This window comes from Bison bison, unplaced genomic scaffold, assembly GCF_000754665.1.
Source record: "Bison bison bison isolate TAMUID 2011002044 unplaced genomic scaffold, Bison_UMD1.0 scf7180017864453, whole genome shotgun sequence".
In the NCBI taxonomy this organism is placed as follows: domain Eukaryota; kingdom Metazoa; phylum Chordata; class Mammalia; order Artiodactyla; family Bovidae; genus Bison; species Bison bison.
The window spans coordinates 3,577,466-3,596,552 of record NW_011495015.1 but is presented as its reverse complement, the minus strand read 5'-3'; the positions used below and the strand labels follow the sequence as shown (position 1 = coordinate 3,596,552).

Below are 19,087 nucleotides of genomic sequence, written 5' to 3'. Positions count from 1 at the left end.
CACCATGTGCAGTGAATACAGGATGGGGAAGAGACCCCCGTCTTTTCATCCTGCCCAACCTTAGTTCACAGGAGAAAGTAAGTGGTGATGTGAACTGACAGCCCGACTCCTCCTTCAGCAGAGGGGACAGCAGAAATCAAGTCAGGGGCCCCTTCCCACCAAAGCATGGAGACTGGCTGCATCAGAACCTATTCAATCTGACTTTACAGTAGCTGGAACACAGCTCCTGGGAGTAGGGGGCTGTCCTGATCTGTTCATGACCTTCCAAGAAGTCCCCGTGCCAGTGCTCACAAGGGCTGGGGGTGGAGGGGCACGCGGAGCGGACCCTTTATATGAAGAACTTACTTCTCTGTGCAGGTCCTCCGTTTGTTCTGATACGCCTTCCAGTTGAATTTTTACCAGTTCTTTTTGTATATTTTCTTTTAATAAAGAGTCCTAAAAGAATGAAGAAAACAAATTATAATGCTTCAAAATAAATCTTCTGGTTCTTAACTAAGAATCACCTGTTGTTACCTTTTTTGTTCACGGAAGGAAATTCTCTTTTCCCTGACATTGCATTAAAAAATAAAATGAATCACATTCACTGAAGTTTGGATTACAGAACACGTTTCCAGACTGCGGTCTCGCGCATTTTATTTCCCATGTAGATATAAACGTGAAGCCTGGTGTGCCGTGCAGAACTGCTGCAGTTCCTGGGTGGCTCTGGCTGAATTTCAACAGCAGAGTCACATAAATTTTAATTGTAATTGCTAACACCTAAAAAAAATGCTTACTAAGCTAAAATACAAAAGTATTAAGCAAAGAAAAGCCTTTATAATTACAACAATTAAGCACTTAATTTATGCCAACACTCCTCTAATTTCTTTATTTGTGTGACACTACTCAGACCTTATAACAACCTGTGAAGGGGCGAGATTACTGTCTATGGTCAGGACAGGTATTAACCTGCCCAAGTCGCTATGTAGGTCAACAGTGGAAAAAGAAATAGTTGAGGGTTCATAATCTCAAGCTCCTGAGTCCTTTATATAAACATAAAAAGTCATACAAAGGAGCTGACAAAGTGCTTTAAATGGGAGCAAATCACTTAAGAGTTAAAGTTGAAATCAAGTATTCATCTCACATGGTAAAAAATATAGTTGTACAGTTGGAAACCAAACTGATGGAAGGTAGTATTTATTGATTGTATCTCTGGTGAGTGGAAAAGAAATTTCAACATTTCTTTCTTTTTTTCCCCCTTATGTTTGAAAACATTTTGTTCTATTTCAGGAAAAATAACATAGAAACATCTCTTACGGTTTCCTAACCTTTCTTAACTCCATTAAATCTATAGAGAAAGGACCAATATTAACAAGAGCGGATCACTGAAGCAGCTGGATTGCACACACGAACAAACATCGGCATTATGGCATGACACGGTGAATTAAATACCTCAAATTCTAAAGCATAGGCTTCGAGCCAAATTTAGATTCATTTTTTTCCCCCAATTAGAATAAAAAATGCTGTCTAGCAAGTCAATTTCTTACCTTCCCATCCTCTTTTGGACCCAGATCAAAAACACAGATTTTAACTAAACAAAAACTACGATTTATCCCCAGAGATTTTTATATAGTCTTCGAGAGAGGAGGAACCTTTGTGCCCTGCAACTGTAGTTAAGAATAATACATTGATGGAAAGAAAACAGTTCCTCTTCATTCAGCACATTAAAGACAATGCCATCTCAATTCATTTTCTGTGTTTGTATTAAGAGAGCTGCTTTCTGTCCAAAGACCCGTTATCAACAGGGGCGAGTGGACCTTGGCTTCTTCCACAGGCAGCAGGAGGAGCACAGAGGAAGAATTTATACACAGGAGGCATCTGTGGATCAAGTCTTGAACAATCAGGGCTGTTGCACAGTGAAACCAGTAACCATGTGGACGATGCAGTTCTCGGTCAGGTTCAGAGGGAGAAGGCTGGGCACCTCCCAGCACCAGACACTGGGACTGAGACTCCTGCACTGGCGGAGGACAGACGGAATGACCCCTAGGGTCCCAACCAACTCTTCAACTTCCTGTGACACACGCTTCTATCCATCGCTATATTTGCAGTACCTACCCGGAGAGACTTTGTTCTATTTTCCAGGTCTGACAAAACCCCATATGGGAGAGGGATGGTGCTGGTGACGTTCACAGACAGGATGGCATCCCCAACGTGGGCCAAGTCATTCAGCAGGACACCCACACAGTCGTCATCACAGGCTACAAGAAAGAGGATGTTCAAGTTACAGCAGAGTCTGCCCGGGTTCCCATGGGTGCCCATCCTTCCTGTAATAACATCTAGGGACTTCCCTGGGGCTCCAGTGGTTAAGAATCCACCTTGCAATGCAGGAGATGCGGGTTCAATCCCTGGGCAGGAAACTAAGATCTCACATGCCACAGAGCAACTTAGCCCTTGAGCTTAGCCTGCAGACACCACTTGGTACCAGGAAACCATCCAAGAAAAGAAACCCTCCTCAGCCCTTCGGAGGGGTGACACTCACACACACAGTCGCTTTCCACCAAAATGTGCCTCGGTTCACAGTCCCCGCAGCGGAGCCCCGTGGCCCCCGGCCGGCAGATGCACTGCCCGGACCCACGGTCACAGTCGCCGTGGACAGAGCCGTGCGGGCTGCAGTCACACCTCTGGCAGGTGCTGCCTGGCATCCGAGGGTTCCCATAGTAACCGGATGAGCACCTGCAGAAGGAGACGGGAGGACAGAAGGCAGGGTCCACACCAGTGAGTGAGTGAACACACAGAGCAGCCACCCAGGGCCAGTCATCACTTCTGCCCCATGAAGCGTAGAGCGCACAGGTCCGCTCACCTCCCTCTGCACTCTATTCCCTCAAAGGAGGACAAGACGGTCACAAGGAAGTGCCTTTACCTGCCTTATTACCCAGGGGGTCTGGTTTTGCATTATCAAACTGGTAATGACTCCCCATCACTTCTGTAAATATGTCCTGTGCATATAAAAGGAGCAGGCGACATACCTTTCACAATACTGTCCTTCATAACCCACAAAACAGGCATCGCAGCGGAAATCATGATCGCCTTCCAAGATGCAAGTGGGACTGTAGCTGGAAGAGAAGAATTTTTTTGAATTTTCAGACATACAACTTCAGATCTTTCTTAGGGTATTCATTACTCTTAAGAGTACATGATACTGTTCTAAAAAATAAGTAATTACAAACTGGACACCTGGGCAAGCTTTTTAGGGCTTAAACTCTATTGGGCAGAAGCAAAACAACCATGTAGTCAATACAAGTGGGTGCCTATCCAGTGACAATCACATGAGTGTTGAGGGGATGGAGACCCATTTACAGAGGACGACCAATTAGTCACCGAACGAGAAAGCTTCTCAAGTGGAAAGGGGCTTGTTTGAGACTTGCGTGAATTATCTGACTGATTAGATGAAAGGGTGGCTGGAGAACCATAGCTGACTATGAGCAAACGTGGGACCAGCAGGGAGAAGTGAGCTGGAAGAGTGCTGGGGATTCACCCGACTGCAGTGAAAGGCCAGGGGGAGAAGTCTGGAAAGAGCAGAGAGTGAAGGTGGGCTTGAGGGTGACTGGACCTAAGGTAGGGAGTCAGGTGAGGAGCTTTAGTAGCAATAAGATGGAGCCTCTCAAAACTGAACAATCCGTTCGGATGCTGAGCCCTCACTCTGGGACTTCAGCTTCTGGTATATTCCTTTTTTCTAACCACTTTAGCCTCCACATTTTAAGTCACCAACTGGAGGCTCAGCTGGGTACCTGCAAGCCACTAAAAAATGCCAGGGTATCTGGCTGGTAAGAGAAGTTCCCAGCATGAGTCAGTTGGTTGCTATGAGCCCCACTTCACTTCTGACCTTTTTCCTCCTTTGGCACTAAATAGACAGACTTCAGTGGAAACACAAAATGTGTATTAATAGAAAAAAACCCACATCTCTGGGGGCTTCTCAGATGCACAGCACACACGGCATGTTCACAATCTCACAGCCACTTCCTAATTGTGTAGCTATTAATTTACCAGTGTGAAGGAGGTTGTGGGGATGGTGTGGACCTTCTATGATTGAAGAAGTAAAATACACAAACAGTACAGAACTGTGCAAAGCAGAAAGGTGAAATGCCCACCCTGACATTCCAGGCACGTGTAGCCATGGAGCTGTGGATGTGGAGACACATATGGATTCGAATGGTTCCCCAAAGGGCATCACATCATATATTCAATTTCATAATTTGACTGGCATTTCTCCAATTCTGTACACACTGCTGCTGCTGCCGCTCCTGCTGCTGCTGCTGCTAAGTCGCTTCAGTCGTGTCTGACTCTGTGCGACCCCATAGATGGCAGCCTACCAGGCTCCCCTGTCCCTGGGATTCTCCAGGCAAGAACATTGGAGTGGGTTGCCATTTCCTTCTCCAATGCATGAAAGTGAAAAGTGAAAGTGAAGTTGCTCAGTCATGTACGACTCTTTGCAACCCCATGGACTGCAGCCTACCAGGCTCCTCCGCCCATGGGATTTTCCAGGCAAGAGTACTGGAGTGGGGTGCCATTGCCTTCTCTGTCTGTACACACAGATATGCCTATTCTTTTCTCAGTGTTAGTATAATATTTCACTCTAGGTGTCTTCCAAAAAACACTTGAGGCATTTAATCAATCCCCTGTAGGTATATTTCAGCTCCACACCTCCAATTTCTTGTGAGTGCAAGCAATGCCAGGCTTCCCAGGTAGCTCAGTAGTAAAGAATCCACCTGTGAAGCAGGAAACACAGATTCCATTCCTGGGTCGGAAAGATACCCTGGAGAGGGAAATGCCACCCCACTCCAGTATTCTTGCCTGGAGCATTCCATGGACAGAGAGGCCTAGCAGGCTATAGTCCAGGGGATCACAAAGAGTCGAATATGACTGAGCAACTAAAGAACAACAACATAAGCAGTGCTCATCTTTATGCACATTTGCAAGTATTCCTATACTCAGATGACAGGGGTGGAATTAATGATTCAACATTTATATACAGATTTAATACAAAAAGTTAAATAATAGTAAACAATAGCAAGCACTAAATTTTAAGATGCTTGACAGTTTGCAAGAGAAGTTTACACAATGCCTCTCATTAGGCATTCAACGTCAAGCAACACTTACTTGGAGACAACAAAAGAGACAAAATTCAAACAAATTAAAAGGAAAACTTCCTTTTGGTAAACCAAAAGTTGGTATTTGATCTATACATGTTCAATGCCTTACCAAATACTCTAAGCAAGAATAAAATGTTATTTATGAATTACAATTTTCATTGAAACCAAACGGACCCCCAGATATTCCAATTTCCACTAAAAATCTCTGGGTTTTTTTAACGTGTTCAGATAATTCTGTACAAGCATCGTGTGTACAGGATGGAACCTGGCCCAAATTTTACCGCCATGCAACCTTTCTCAACTTCATCAGTCATTGGCATATATACATTCTAATCCCAACACCTTACATTAAATAGGAACTGAATTCTGCATAACATTCTTCATAAAATTAATAATAATTCATCTCTGGGCACACTGTACATGGAGGTTGGAGGCTAAAATTAGTTTTAAAGAAACAAAACCTGAACCTCCTTTTATTAGTTTCATTCTAACACACAGATATGTTGTTTTTGCAAAGATTCTCTTTGAATACTGGGAGAATGAACACTTTTTTCTTAAAATTAGCTTTTCTGGACACACGAAGAGTATCCGCTAAGATGGATCCCATGGAAACCGTGGAAAGTGAAGCTGACCGTGGAAGCAATCCAGCTTCGGCGGTGGGCGGCAGAGGCATGCCAGCACACCTGTGTGCTCACCTGGCAGGCAGGCTGTGAGGACAGGTGCACGGAGAGCAGTCACTGGCCGAGCCGGTCACCTTCCCATAGTACCCAGGGGCACAAGTGTCACAGTGGTCGCCAGTGGTGTTGTGGCCACAGTTCTGGGACCCCACGTTTCAAAAGGAGAGGAAAACAACAGGAAACTGTTAGAACACCTTCTCACCTGGGGACAGCCCAGCAACACCGCAATTCATATCAGTTGACAGTTTTTTTTAATTCTCAAGGGAGGATGAGCATTTTTTGTCATATTTTAAAATTCCTCAACACTGGCAGCTCTGTGGCCTTCATTCATTGTAAGACTGCATTCATCCAACGTGTGTGTGCATGCTGAGTCACTGAATCATGTCTGACTCTTTGTGACCTGATGGACTGTAGCCCACCAGGCTCCTCCCAGGGGATTCTCCAGGCAAGAATACTGGAGTGGCTGCCATGCCCTCCTGCAGGGGATCTTCCTGACCCAGGGATCGAACCCACATCTCTTGCGTTGGCAGCAGGTTCTTTACCACTAGCACCACCTGGGAAGCCCATTCAGTCCCCCTACTGCTGCCACTGCTAAGTCACGTCAGTCGTGTCCGACTCTGCACGACCCCATAGACGGTAGCCCACCAGGCTCCCGTCCCTGGGATTCTCCAGGCAAGAACACTGGAGTGGGTTGCCATTTCCTCTTCCAGTTCATGAGAAAGTGAAAAGTGAAAGTGAAGTCACTCAGTCGTGTCCGACTCTTCGAGACCCCATAGACTGTAGCCTACCAGGCTCCTCTGTCCATGGGATTTCCCAGGCACGAGTACTGGAGTGGGTTGCCATTGCCTTCTCTGATTCAGTGCCCCTAGGAGTACCTAATCTTGTTAAATGATTAGTTCCCCAAGGAAAGATGCATTGCGAAAGAACCATGAATTTCCCCAACTATCCACATGACCTTTGTCTCTGTGATGGGCCAAGGGACCTTCCTAGCTAATTACATCTTGCCTGAAGTTACCTGAAATCAATTCTCCTTAAATCCTTAAATGAGATTTTCTCGTTTTCAGTATTAGGACTTTACTTTTGCCTGGGGCATGAACTGATTAGAATGAATAAATTTTTTAATAGTGTTGTAGCTATCTGCATCTTCATTTTTACTTGAATGACTGGAACAATTCTTTAATCCCAGATATCTAATGGAGTCAGCAAAGGTGAACACACATCTTTTTAACTGAGGAAATCCATGCAGCATTTCAGCTTTTAAATTCACCTGTGCATGGCTATGGTTTAACAGTTTTCCCAGGGAAGATTGCCTTTAAATTCCGCATATGAAAGATGCTTCCCAATAAAAGAAGAGGAAGACAGATCTGCCGTGGGAGCCCTGGTTCCTGTGATGAGGCTACAGCCAGGATCTAGGAGCCTTTGGTGTGTCTTGGTGGGCAGCTCATTTTCCTTGAATGAGCTATTTTGCCTGCATCAAGTCAGTCTTGGCACAATTTAGACAGGGAACCAATGTTCCCACATGAGTTATTATAAAGAATGAGATTTCAGGAGTAGGGAAAAAATATCAGATTATTCTGTGTTATCAATAAGATCTTGTTGGCTAAAGCAAAACCCTGGACACAAGAGTTTGTCTTCAGTCAAGGTCAGTCAAGGTCACAAGCTTTCTGTCTGAGGCTCTTGGTCCTTTTCAGCGGTCAGAGCTCTCCTTATGTCACTGATGGTCTAGGGGGAGAGAGCCAGGAAGCAAATGCACACTAAGACCTCCAGGAAAACATGTACTTTTTAACAAAGGCAAGGAGAAAGCAATACCTTACATAGAGAAATATATTTTCAACTTTGGCCTTAACTTATCTAAAAACATCCAGGTGACCCTTCAAATTCTATGACAGAAAGTTCTCATGTACCACCTCTACTGCAGGTAAAAACAAGAGACACTTAACTCATTTCCAAATTGATACCCATAAACAAATTCAAAGAATTTATAAAAGAATTTCCACCAAACATGTCAGGCCACTTAGCTAGACCTTTCTGAAGGAAATATTTGTATACCTTACATTTAGCTAAATTTAAATACTCTAAATCAAGGAACTGGTGTGATTTCAAACCAGAAAAGTAGACACTCAGAGTCCGCTGTAATTTTGAGTGTCAGACAAGCACCCACACAAACCAGCATACCAGACACTTCCCGGTTTCCGGGTCACAGGTGTCACTGTGGTTATTGCAATTGCAGGGCACACATGGGGCCAGCAGAGGGCGTGGTCTCCTGCCATCACCTTCCGGAAGCTTCCCTCTGTGGTAACCAGGAGCGCAGTCCTGGAGGGAGGCAAAAGAGAAGGAAGTGAACAAAAAACACCCGATTAAGAAATGGGCAGACGATTTGAATACACATTTCTCCAGAGAAGATGCCTAGATGACTGGCACATGAAAGGATGCTCAGCATCACTAATCATCATGGAAGTGCAAATCAAAACCACCATGAGATGCCAGCTCCCATGGTTACTATCAAAAAAACAACAAAAAAAAACAGAAAATAGTAAGTGTTGGCGGGGAGGTGGAGAAACTGGAATGCTGCTGCTCTGCTGGTGGGAACAAAGAAAAGTGTGTCACTGTGGGAAGCAAAATGATGGTTAGTATGGTGGGTCATCAAAAAGCTAAAGCGTTATCGCATGATCCAGCAGTTCTGCTTCTGGGTATAAACCCCAAAGAACTGAATCCAGGGTCTTGGCCACATTTGTACACCCATGTTTGTAGCAGCATTACTGACAATAGCCAAAGGTGAAAGCAACTCAAATGTCCGCTAATGGATGGATGGATAAACACAATGTGGTCCATCCAGCCAGTGGAATGTGATTCAACCTTAAGAAGGAAGCAGATTCTGACACGGCCTACAACATAGATGAATCTTGAGGGCATCATGCCCTGTGAAATTGGCCAGTCACCAAAAGATAAATACTGCATGACTCCACTTATATCAAGGGCCTAGAGTAGCAGTTTCATAAGACAGAAAGTAGAAGGGTGAGTCTGGGGGTGGGTATAGGGGTAAGTGTTTAATGGGTACAGAGTTTTCAGTTTTATAAGATGAAGAATTCTGAAGGTTGGTTGCACAGCAGCATGAGTGAACTACTGAACTGCACGCTTTAGAAATAGTCAAGATGATAAATGCCTATCCTACCACAAGTAATTTTTAAAAGGGGGAAAAAATGACATAACAGAAATGCACAGTGCTAGTCATCACTCAGAGCTGCTGTAACAAGCATATTTCAACCCCAAACCAGGAGCCGGGCTTCAACCACCATCTCCTACCTGACACGAGAGTCCAGCCGTGCCTGGAGGACAGACGCACTTCTCTAACAGGAGGGCCACCTCCCTGCCTGCGTGTAACTCTTCCGCCTTTCTGCCGACCTCCATTGAAATATTTGAGATTCTGTGAAACCATTGGGTTAAGAAGTATGAAAGCAGGCACTAATATTTACAAAGAGAGTTTTCAGAAACAGCACATTACACAATCATGTTGGCGCACCTAGAGAACCAGAACTTTCCTGCCAGGTGGAGGGTCGTTGCCATTCACAGTTATAAAGGAAATGGGTAAAAACACACAAAAAGCACATTAGTCATTTCGCAGGGAAAGTCCTCTGCCAGATTTTCAGAACTTAAGAACAATGTTAGAGAAAGCGTACCTGCAAGAACTTGAAGGACTAGTCTGGCCATAACTTGGGTGGCTTTCTTTAGGGGATAGTATCGTGATACTAAATGAGTCTTTAGGGGATGGCATCGTGATACTAAATGAGTCTTTAGGGGATGGCATCGTGATACTAAATGAGTCTTTAGGGGATGGCATTGTGATACTAAATGAGTCTTTAGGGGATAGTATCGTGATACTAAATGAGTCTTTAGGCGATGGCATTGTGATACTAAGTGAGTCTTTAGGGGGTAGTATTGTGATACTAAATGAGCAAGGGATGGCATTCCTGATACACTGTGACAAAGAATGGGCCTTGCAGTTGAAGGGCGGAAAACGGGAGAACTGCTTTGCTGTTTATATGGAAGGTATCATCCTCGTGTACATACAAGCTATATCCACATTACTATAGGAGATGGATAATCTATGTCATTTTCACATACTTCATAATAACATTAATATTTAATAAGATTTTGGTGAGGAACAGAGATATATATATATATTAACAACATGGGGTAATGGGAGATGAAGTGAACCAAGTCCTTAAGGTTTGCTTTCAAATAAGAAAGATACATTAAAAATTCTAGAAATTTCCAAGTACCTGCTTTGCTGTAATCCTTGGCCATAAGAGGCTTTGATGAGAATGTACTCAATGTTGCTAAGAACAGACATAAAATCTGAACGTGTGACAGGTTCTTCAGAAACAGAGTTAAAATATTTCCAAAAACTCTGCGGATGAGAAGCACATTCAACTAAAGTTAGGGTACAGATCATCAGAGGCACGTGAACTTAATTCCTTTAGAGATTTCTCCAGCAGTAAGCCCAGCTCTGTGCGTGACCTTAAATTTAACTATGGAAGCTCTCCTGTCACTTGCTGGGCGCAGTCATCCCACCACCTCATTTATCAACAACCTCGTAACACCTCCGCTGGGGCCAGCCACACAGAGAACAATCAGTAAACCTCTCCTGCAGGAAGGAACACACACATCCCAAATTCAAGGGCATCCAAAAACCCAGAACCATTACATTCATAGGCTGAGACTCCGTAGGCTGAGACTCCTGTATTCAGATAAAGGATTTAAGCTGCATTCGCTCTAAATGAACATGAGCCTCATATGCCTTTCTTGAGAATAGAAATTTGAATCCTTTTAGATACCTTGCTAAACCCAATGGAATTTTGACCCAAAGCCTTCTTCACTCTCTCTTATTTATAGCAGCTTCATGATTTCATTACATGCAGAGTTCCCAGCCCAAGGAGTGTATGTGGAAAGAGTACTCAGTCACCTCTTTCATCCCCACTTCCTGCTCCTGCCTCACTCCATTCTCGGGGGCTGGCGCATCCACGTAGATGACCTGCTTCCTGGTCCGGCCTCCTTTGACGAGCACCTGGGGTTCCAGGTTGGAGGTGCCGATCCCATCGGAAGCATAGAAGGCCACGCTGTAGCGCAGTGTGCCGCCGTAGGCCAGGAGCTGTCGGAGAGAAGTGCTGTTTACGTCTCTGACATAGCCTTGGTTTAAAGATATTTCAGCATAAGCCTGCTGCCATTTGAAGGAAATCTTTAAAAACACATCACGTGAGTGTAATATGTTGTTTGACACGTGCTTCCTTCTAATTCTACTTAGTTTCGGATTCTTAAGTTGATCCAAGCTGTAGTTAAGTACGCAATCCTTTAAAAGTTTTACAAACCACTTTATTTTTTTTCCTTTTTTTAATTTTATTTTTTAACTTTACAATATTGTATTGGTTTTGCCATATATCAACATGAGTCTGCCACAGGTATACACGTGTTCCCCATCCTGAACCCTCCTCCCTCCTCCCTCCCCGTACCATCCCTCTGGGTCATCCCAGTGCACTAGCCCCAATCATCCAGTATTGTGCATTGAACCTGGGCTGGCGACTCGTTTCATATATGATATTAAAACCACTTTATAAAGGTGTTTTTGGCTGCAAAAAGCTGAATTTATGTATTGAATACAAGTTGATAAGTTGGGGATAAGTACACCTTTGAAACCACCACCACCACCATCAAAGTCACAGTCAAACCCATCACCCCCCAGTGTTTTCTCTTAATGATGCCAACAAAGGTGAGCTCCAAAGTAACAAAGCAATGTGATAATCATTCTAATGATTTTCAAGCTCCTTTGAATTAAACATGATCTATAACCACTGGAGAACATATTTCCAAGTTTCAAAAATCAGGATGAATTCACACATCGACTCATGTATTTATATAAGCAAAAATGCAAACAATGTCTTCAAGTTTCTTTTCTTTCCCCCAAATAGGTGACAAATTCTTGAGAAGACCCTCCTACGCCATAGCACCCAGGCTTGTATTGAGCCTCTATTAGTAAAAAAAAATAAATAAATGTTTGTTGAGTGAGTGCTTTAAAAGGGAGAAAAAGAATATGACTTTCACTTGAAAAGACTTTTAAAAATTGATGTGTGTGTGTGTGCTAAGTCGTTTGTGACCCTATGGACTGTAGCCTGCCAGACTCCTCTGTCCATGGAGATTCTCCAGGCAAGAATACCAGACTGGGTAGCCATTCCCTTCTCCAGGGGATCTTTCTGATGCAGGGATTGAACCTGGGTCTCCTGAATCACAGGCAGATTCTTTACCATCTGAGCCACCAGGGAAACCCCTTAAAATTAATGAAAATGGTAAAAGAACCATTCACCTGGAGGACTTTTTCTAAGTGTTAATCACTCCATCCCCTCGAAGAAGAGGAGACTAATACCCACTCCAGTTAGGAATAGGCCAACCCAGGCCCTTGTGACTTCCACTGGCACTTCTGCCCCCAGGAAAGGTGGACGGGGCTCTAGGCTGGGTGCTTGTCTCACCTGGTCTCCCTGAAACTGCCCGGGCAGCCGCCAGTAAAATGGCTCCGCGTGGACCTGCTGCCTGACGGTCACGGCGTCCAGCAGGACATCGGGGGCCTGGTAGTACACCCCCTCGGTTGTGCCCTTGAGGTTACTCTGAGAAACCACACGCAGCAGAGGCTGATCTGAGCCCAGCGTCACCTAGTCAGGAACAGGAGGACACAGAACGTGAATGAACTCTGCACCTCAGACCGTCAGAGGCTTCTCTGTTTCAGGTGAGATGGCTTCATTACTCAAACAGGAATAAGAAAGGCTTTTCTTTTAAACTTAAACAGCTGGACTAAAATGAACTGAAAGTGCTATACTGGGCAATGTTCAGCGACATGAAGGAGACCACTGAGATACTGCAACTTCATCTTCCAACTAAAGCTGTGGGCAGGTTAGCACACAGCGACACCAACATCTTGGTTTCCTTGACAGCAAAGGCAGGGCTCTGAGGCTTTTATTTTTTAGGCCTCGCAGGTCTTAATTGCAGCTTGTGGAATCTTTACTGTGACATGCGGGATTTAGTTCCCTGACCAGGGATCAAACCTGGCCCCCTGCACTGGGCGCTTGGACGTGGAATCTTTACTGTGACATGCGGGATTTAGTTCCCTGACCAGGGATCAAACCTGGCCCCCTGCACTGGGCGCTTGGACGTGGAATCTTTACTGTGACATGCGGGATTTAGTTCCCTGACCAGGGATCAAACCTGGCCCCCTGCACTGGGCGCTTGGACGTGGAATCTTTACTGTGACATGCGGGATTTAGTTCCCTGACCAGGGATCAAACCTGGCCCCCTGCACTGGGCGCTTGGACGTGGAATCTTTACTGTGACATGCGGGATTTAGTTCCCTGACCAGGGATCAAACCTGGCCCCCTGCACTGGGCGCTTGGACGTGGAATCTTTACTGTGACATGCGGGATTTAGTTCCCTGACCAGGGATCAAACCTGGCCCCCTGCACTGGGCGCTTGGACGTGGAATCTTTACTGTGACATGCGGGATTTAGTTCCCTGACCAGGGATCAAACCTGGCCCCCTGCACTGGGCACTCGGAGTCTTTAGCCACTGGATCACCAGGGAAATCCTAGAGTTCTGATTCTTAATGATCTCAAATTAGCTTCTAAGAATTTCTGACGCAGTAAGAGGAAAATGCAACACAAGTACTTAACTGTCTCTCCCACCTGGACCCAGCTCCCAATGGTAGAGGGTTAAAAACAGAACGCTTAACGCGCGTGACTCACTGGCGTCCTCACGTAGCCCTGGGCCTCTGAGCACAGCTGCGACAGCCCGAAGCAGAAGCAGGGCGTGCATCCCCGAGGGTCTGCCTCGTCCAGAGCAAAGGTGCCAGCTCGGCACTCACTGCACTGAGGCCCAGCGACGTTTTCCTAAAGGGGACAAAGCGATACACTCACTTCTACTTGAGAAAAGGAGACACGGTTTCTGAACAAACGGAAATGGAACCAAACACAGAAACCGTTTTGGATGAACAGGCACGGATGAACCAGCTGCTTCTTAGGCTGGCTCCTCAACCGCTCTGAGCATCAGTTCTCTCAGAATCAGTGATTCCCAAGCTCAGCTAATCATCTGAATCATCTCAGAAGCTTCAGGAAAATGTAGACACCCTAGTGAGTCTCCAGGAGGGGGCCTGGATCCTCCTGAAGTGAGTCCCCATGGGACTGGTTGAGTAGTCAGGCAAAGAGCCTTGGGCCGGTTGTCCTGCACTGGCCATCTGTGGTGAGAACTGAGGCCACAGACGCGGGGAACCAAGCACAGATCCACTGAGAATCCCATCACCCCCGACCCACTCGAGTTTCCCCTCCCTCATCCCCTACCACCAATCAGCCCAGGACCAGGCTTTCATCTCCTGGGCCCAAGGAAAGGACCAAAAAGTGGTCAAGGACCTTCTGGTAACAAAGCACAATGGGAAAACGAATGAAAATTCACAGAGCTAGGTACGATGTTGAAATCTAACCTCCTGGGAAAATAATCGATGCAAATTTCCTCCAGTCTGTCCAGCAGGCGCAAGAGAAGAGTTACTTACCAGCTGTACAACCACACATTCTCCTGAAGCCCTGTTATCTATTTTATCTGTATATTCAAGACAGACTGGCTACTCAGCCAACCGGGACACATGATAGAAAACTCGGCGTGTTTTTCAAATCAGTTCCATCATCTGACACTTGTAATAAACTATACAAATTCCATCTAAAGCATCATCCATCACTCTAGAAGAGCACACACAGAATTTAACCTCAGACACAGAAGGCGGTGCAAACTCATTAAGAGAAGCATCTAGAAGCCAGGTGCTTATTTAAATAGTGAAAGCCCCGAAGTCATGATGATGAGTGAGAGGGTGGAAAGGAAGTGGGGTCGAGGCCAGTACCTTGCAAGAGCAGGCTCCGGTTTCCTGGGCACAGCTGCAGAGACCCTGCTCCTGGTCGCAGGTGTCGGCCAGGGTCCCTCTCGGGTCACAGTCACAGGCCATGCAGTCGGGGAAGCCTTTGTACCCTGGGGAGCACTGCTCGCAGGTCCGTCCACCGAAGGCAGGCTTACACCGGCAGTGGCCGGTGACTACATCACACCGCTGGCTGGCTGCCCCCACACTACTGCAATTACAGGCCTGGAAGAGACAACAGTGAAATAAATCAAAAGGTAGCTTTTACATTTTCACAATGTGTACAGACAGGGACGACAGGAAACCTGGAGAAACCATACAATCAAACGGACCTCTCTCACTGCTGCTTTTGGAACTCACGACACAAGCCATCAAGAGACAGGACCCACGTTGCTGGACATCGTCGAACCCCTGCATGCTGGGCCACAGCTGTGGACTGAAATTCAATCTACTTAGTAGGTCAAAGCAGTCCAGCAAAATCATGTTAGAAGACGAGTAATGTTCCCTCTGTTTTCAAAACGCAAACTCTACATTTAACAGACAAAAGTAACACAGAAAAATAGAACCACGGAAGACGAGACATATGTGCCCTGCCCCAGGAAAGCACTTTATGTCCTTCTCCTGGAAGATAGCGTATATTGCAGAATATATTTAAAAGGCAGTAAAATAAAATTTTGACCTACTAAGCTGTCAATTTCTCAAAGGTAGGCTCTTGAAGAAAATTTAGAATATTGCGTTTTAAGGATGTCACTTCTTCCACTTTGATTCCCACCATGGGTGCTGAGTTATGACTAGAAACCATGAAGCCACTCAACAGGGTAAAATTAAGCACACAGATAAAAGAAACAGAACGAAACCGGACCCAGCAAAGTGGTTCTCAGTGGGGAAAACATGCGGTGGCAGCGCACACCTGGCATCCGAGCTCTAGGTCGTGGCCCCAGTGTCCGTCTGCACACTCCTCGCACGCTGCACCCCGAGTGTGAGGCGGGCACACACACTCCCCGGTCTCCGGGTCACAGGTGTTCTGGGTATGAGCGCAGTCGCAGGCTACAAGAGATATGGAGTCTTGTTAGGGATCAGGACCGTCGGGTCAACCAAAGGAGTCAGAGATGCTGCTGCTGCAGTGTCTGCCTGTGTTAATAATCTCAACCTCTCCTGTAGCTCCTGAAGAGACCTCATGATCCCCAGGACCCCACCATGTCTCATGACAGGCTGTTGCATGAGAGATGATCAGGAGGCATCGGAGAAACAGAGAGAAGGCCAGGCAAGGCGTCCACAGGTGGGGAAAGCAGACAGCTAAGGCTTACTGAGCCTCTGTGTGCCAGTCACTGTGCCAAGGACTCTAAGTACCACCTTAACAGTAACTCCTGGATGGAGTCTAATCGGCTCCTCCACTTTACGGATGAGGAGACCAAAGCTAAGGCAAGTCATTAGCCTAAGCTCACACAGTTAGTACAGCCTGACCAAGGCTTATGGACTTCCCAGAACAGGGATCAGGAAACAGAAAACAAGGAATGAATTCCTACATATGAAGAAAAAACGTAAAGGAATTTAACAGAATTAGTCCGAAGCCGAAGGAGAGTTCCAAGAAAAGTTTAGGCACTTTTCTAGGGAAGTCTGAAACGCTGAATCCCAGCGCTTACGTGTACAGCCGCCGTCCTGGTAGGAATAGAAGCCACGGGCACACCTGTCGCACTTCTCCCCGGCCACACCCGGGACGCAGAGACAGTGGCCTTCTGGTGTGCAGTCATCCGACAGGGAGCCGGCACTGCAGTTACAGGGCAGGCACCCGAGCCCCGTCTCCAGCCCATAGTAGCCGTACTGTTTCATGGGGCAGAGCGGAAGAAGATAGAACAGATTTTAGTCAGTGACTAGTAACTACTAACTCCAGTATTCTTGCCTGGAGAATCCCAGGGACGGCGGAGCCTGGTAGGCTGCCATCTATGGGGTCGCACAGAGTCAGACACGACTGACGTGACTTAGCAGCAGCAGCAGCAGCAGTAACTACTAATGGAGAAGGAAATGGCAACCCACTCCAGTATTCTTCCCTGAAGAATCCCAGGAACAGAGGAGCCTGGTGGGCTGCTATCCATGGGGCTGCACCAAGTCAGACACAACTGAAGCAACTTAGCAGTAGCAGCAACCTACTAACCACCGACTTGATGGACATGAGTTTGAGCAAACTCTGGGAGATAACAGAGGACAGAGGAGCCTGGCATGCTGCTGTCTGTGGGGTGGCAAAGAGTCGGACATGACTTAGAGACTGAATGACAAAAACAAAAGTACCTACTAGAACATTTCCCAAATCAGCACCTGTGTGTGTCACAAGCTCACAAAGGACTCGTGACATCATCCCACCACCCTCAAAACTGATACACACTCTCCAGACGTGGGTGCACAGCAGCTCCCACCACCGTGCTGCAGGCACCCACTCTTTCTGGCAGTTGTGATCCCATTTCATCTGAACCAGTTCCAGACGTCAACACTGATGCACACATGAATTGTACGCAAGGACCTGGAGGCATCTTACCAAGCACTGGTCACACCGCTGTCCGGTCACGTGTGGTTTGCACTCACAGAGTCCAGTTTCCGGGTGGCAGACGGCAGAAAGGGAGCCTTGGCCATGACATTCACAGGCTAACACACACAGAAGACATATTTGTGCCTATTTATGGATATGGCTCACATATAATCCGTTAATCCCCAAAGGAGAAATCTTACACATTCGTGTTTCAAATCGGAAAATGAAAACAAAATGATTGCTTTGCCATAACTTTAAAAATTTACTCTTTTTCTGAGTGAGTCAACATAAGGTTGGTGCAATGAACCATCATAGAGAAAAAAATGTACTGAAACTATTAAGGTAATAATCTGCAAATGAGCTTAACCAATTTCATGAATTCCTTGAAATTTTTAAAATAAGCTGCCAATGTATATCAACCAAACTTCATTAAAAAACATGCAAAAAAGATTTCAAAAGTGATTTAGCCATTTGCTCATTCCAATCATATATAATTATTATGATTGATTATTATAATCAAATAATTATTTGATTATTATAACTCAACTTAATAAGTTGAATTATAGCCATGTAGATAACTATTATTATAGTTTATGATTTAATGAAATATTTCTTATTCTAAGACCTGAGTTGTTTGACTCAGGCACTCAGGGCTGAGGTTGCAGTTTCATCTCCAGCCAGAATATTGAAGTTTAAAGCTACAAAGTCCCTCGCCTTGTCTAAATGATGCAATTTAATGAGTCCAAGAAAGGTTGAATTCATATTCATACCACAGCTGTCAATATGCACTTCATTTAAAATTTGTAATATGTTCACTGACAAGATATCCCAGGATGTGTACTATTTAGGAATGCTTGGGCTTAGAAAATGCACACTCTCTGACCGATGGCATAATCATGTAAGAAAAACGTCACGAAATATCTCAGCCCCAAGCACACTGTGTGTGGCATGCTTTGCAGGGCACACACCCATCAGCTTGTGTCTGTCACGTTACAGGCAAAATGTGGAATAAATGAATTAACATTCATTAACACAGAAGGGAAGCACTAACATTTTTCTATTTGGTGAAAAATTTATTTTTCTATTTGCTGAGAAATCTAAGACTTAGGAAGATGATATAATTTACCATAAATCACACAGCTATGTCAGGCTGGATGTACATAAAGGAAAACTTGTAAATGTGTTTGAAAAACTTGGGTGTATGAATCCACTTCTTCAACACTAAATTTTATGTAACCTAAATGTAGATCACGTATTTCTGATGAAAATTTAGCATCCTTATTACTGTTGTTGTTTAGTCACTAGGTTGCGTCAGACTCTTCTGCAACCCCATGGACTGTAGCCCACCAGGCTCTTCTGTCCATGGGATTTCCCAGGCAAGAATACTGGAGTGGGCTGTCATTTCCTTCTCCAGGGGATCTTCCCTACCAAGGGATTGAACCTGGGTCTCTTGTGCCTTCTGCATTGCAGGCCGATTCTATACCACTGAGTCACTTAAGAAGCCCATACTAATTAGGACAGGCTATAAAAGATGCCTTCAGAAAACGAAGATCATGGCATCCAGTCCCATCACTTAATGGGAAATAGATGGGGAAACAGTGTAAACAGTGTCAAACTTTATTTTTCTGGGCTCCAAAATCACTGCAGATGGTGACTGCAGCCATGAAATTAAAAGACGCTTACTCCTTGTCTATGACCAACCTAGATAGCATATTCAAAAGCAGAGACATTACTTTGCCAACAAAGGTTCGTCTGGTCAAGGCTATGGTTTTTCCAGTGGTCATGTATGAATGTGAGAGTTGGACTGTGAAGAAGGCTGAGTGCCGAA

At 45.3% G+C, this 19,087-nt stretch overlaps 1 protein-coding gene across 2 annotated transcripts in view; it reads right to left on the bottom strand.

Annotated features, from left to right (window-relative positions):
* The window catches only part of LAMA1 (laminin, alpha 1), a 126,232-nt gene that overhangs the window by 38,907 nt on the left and 68,238 nt on the right, over positions 1-19,087 (bottom strand). For both annotated transcript variants that reach the window (XM_010859096.1, XM_010859097.1), the window contains exons 20-34: positions 17,269-17,375; positions 16,382-16,559; positions 15,649-15,785; positions 14,727-14,963; positions 13,585-13,728; positions 12,322-12,501; positions 10,767-10,952; positions 10,084-10,211; positions 9,107-9,227; positions 7,979-8,116; positions 5,822-5,943; positions 3,003-3,089; positions 2,516-2,709; positions 2,092-2,234; positions 346-435 (exon numbers count right to left, since the gene is read on the bottom strand). In XM_010859096.1, the coding sequence (XP_010857398.1) occupies positions 346-435; positions 2,092-2,234; positions 2,516-2,709; positions 3,003-3,089; positions 5,822-5,943; positions 7,979-8,116; positions 9,107-9,227; positions 10,084-10,211; positions 10,767-10,952; positions 12,322-12,501; positions 13,585-13,728; positions 14,727-14,963; positions 15,649-15,785; positions 16,382-16,559; positions 17,269-17,375 (2,192 nt within the window). The remainder of the gene's footprint in view (positions 1-345; positions 436-2,091; positions 2,235-2,515; positions 2,710-3,002; positions 3,090-5,821; positions 5,944-7,978; positions 8,117-9,106; positions 9,228-10,083; positions 10,212-10,766; positions 10,953-12,321; positions 12,502-13,584; positions 13,729-14,726; positions 14,964-15,648; positions 15,786-16,381; positions 16,560-17,268; positions 17,376-19,087) is intronic.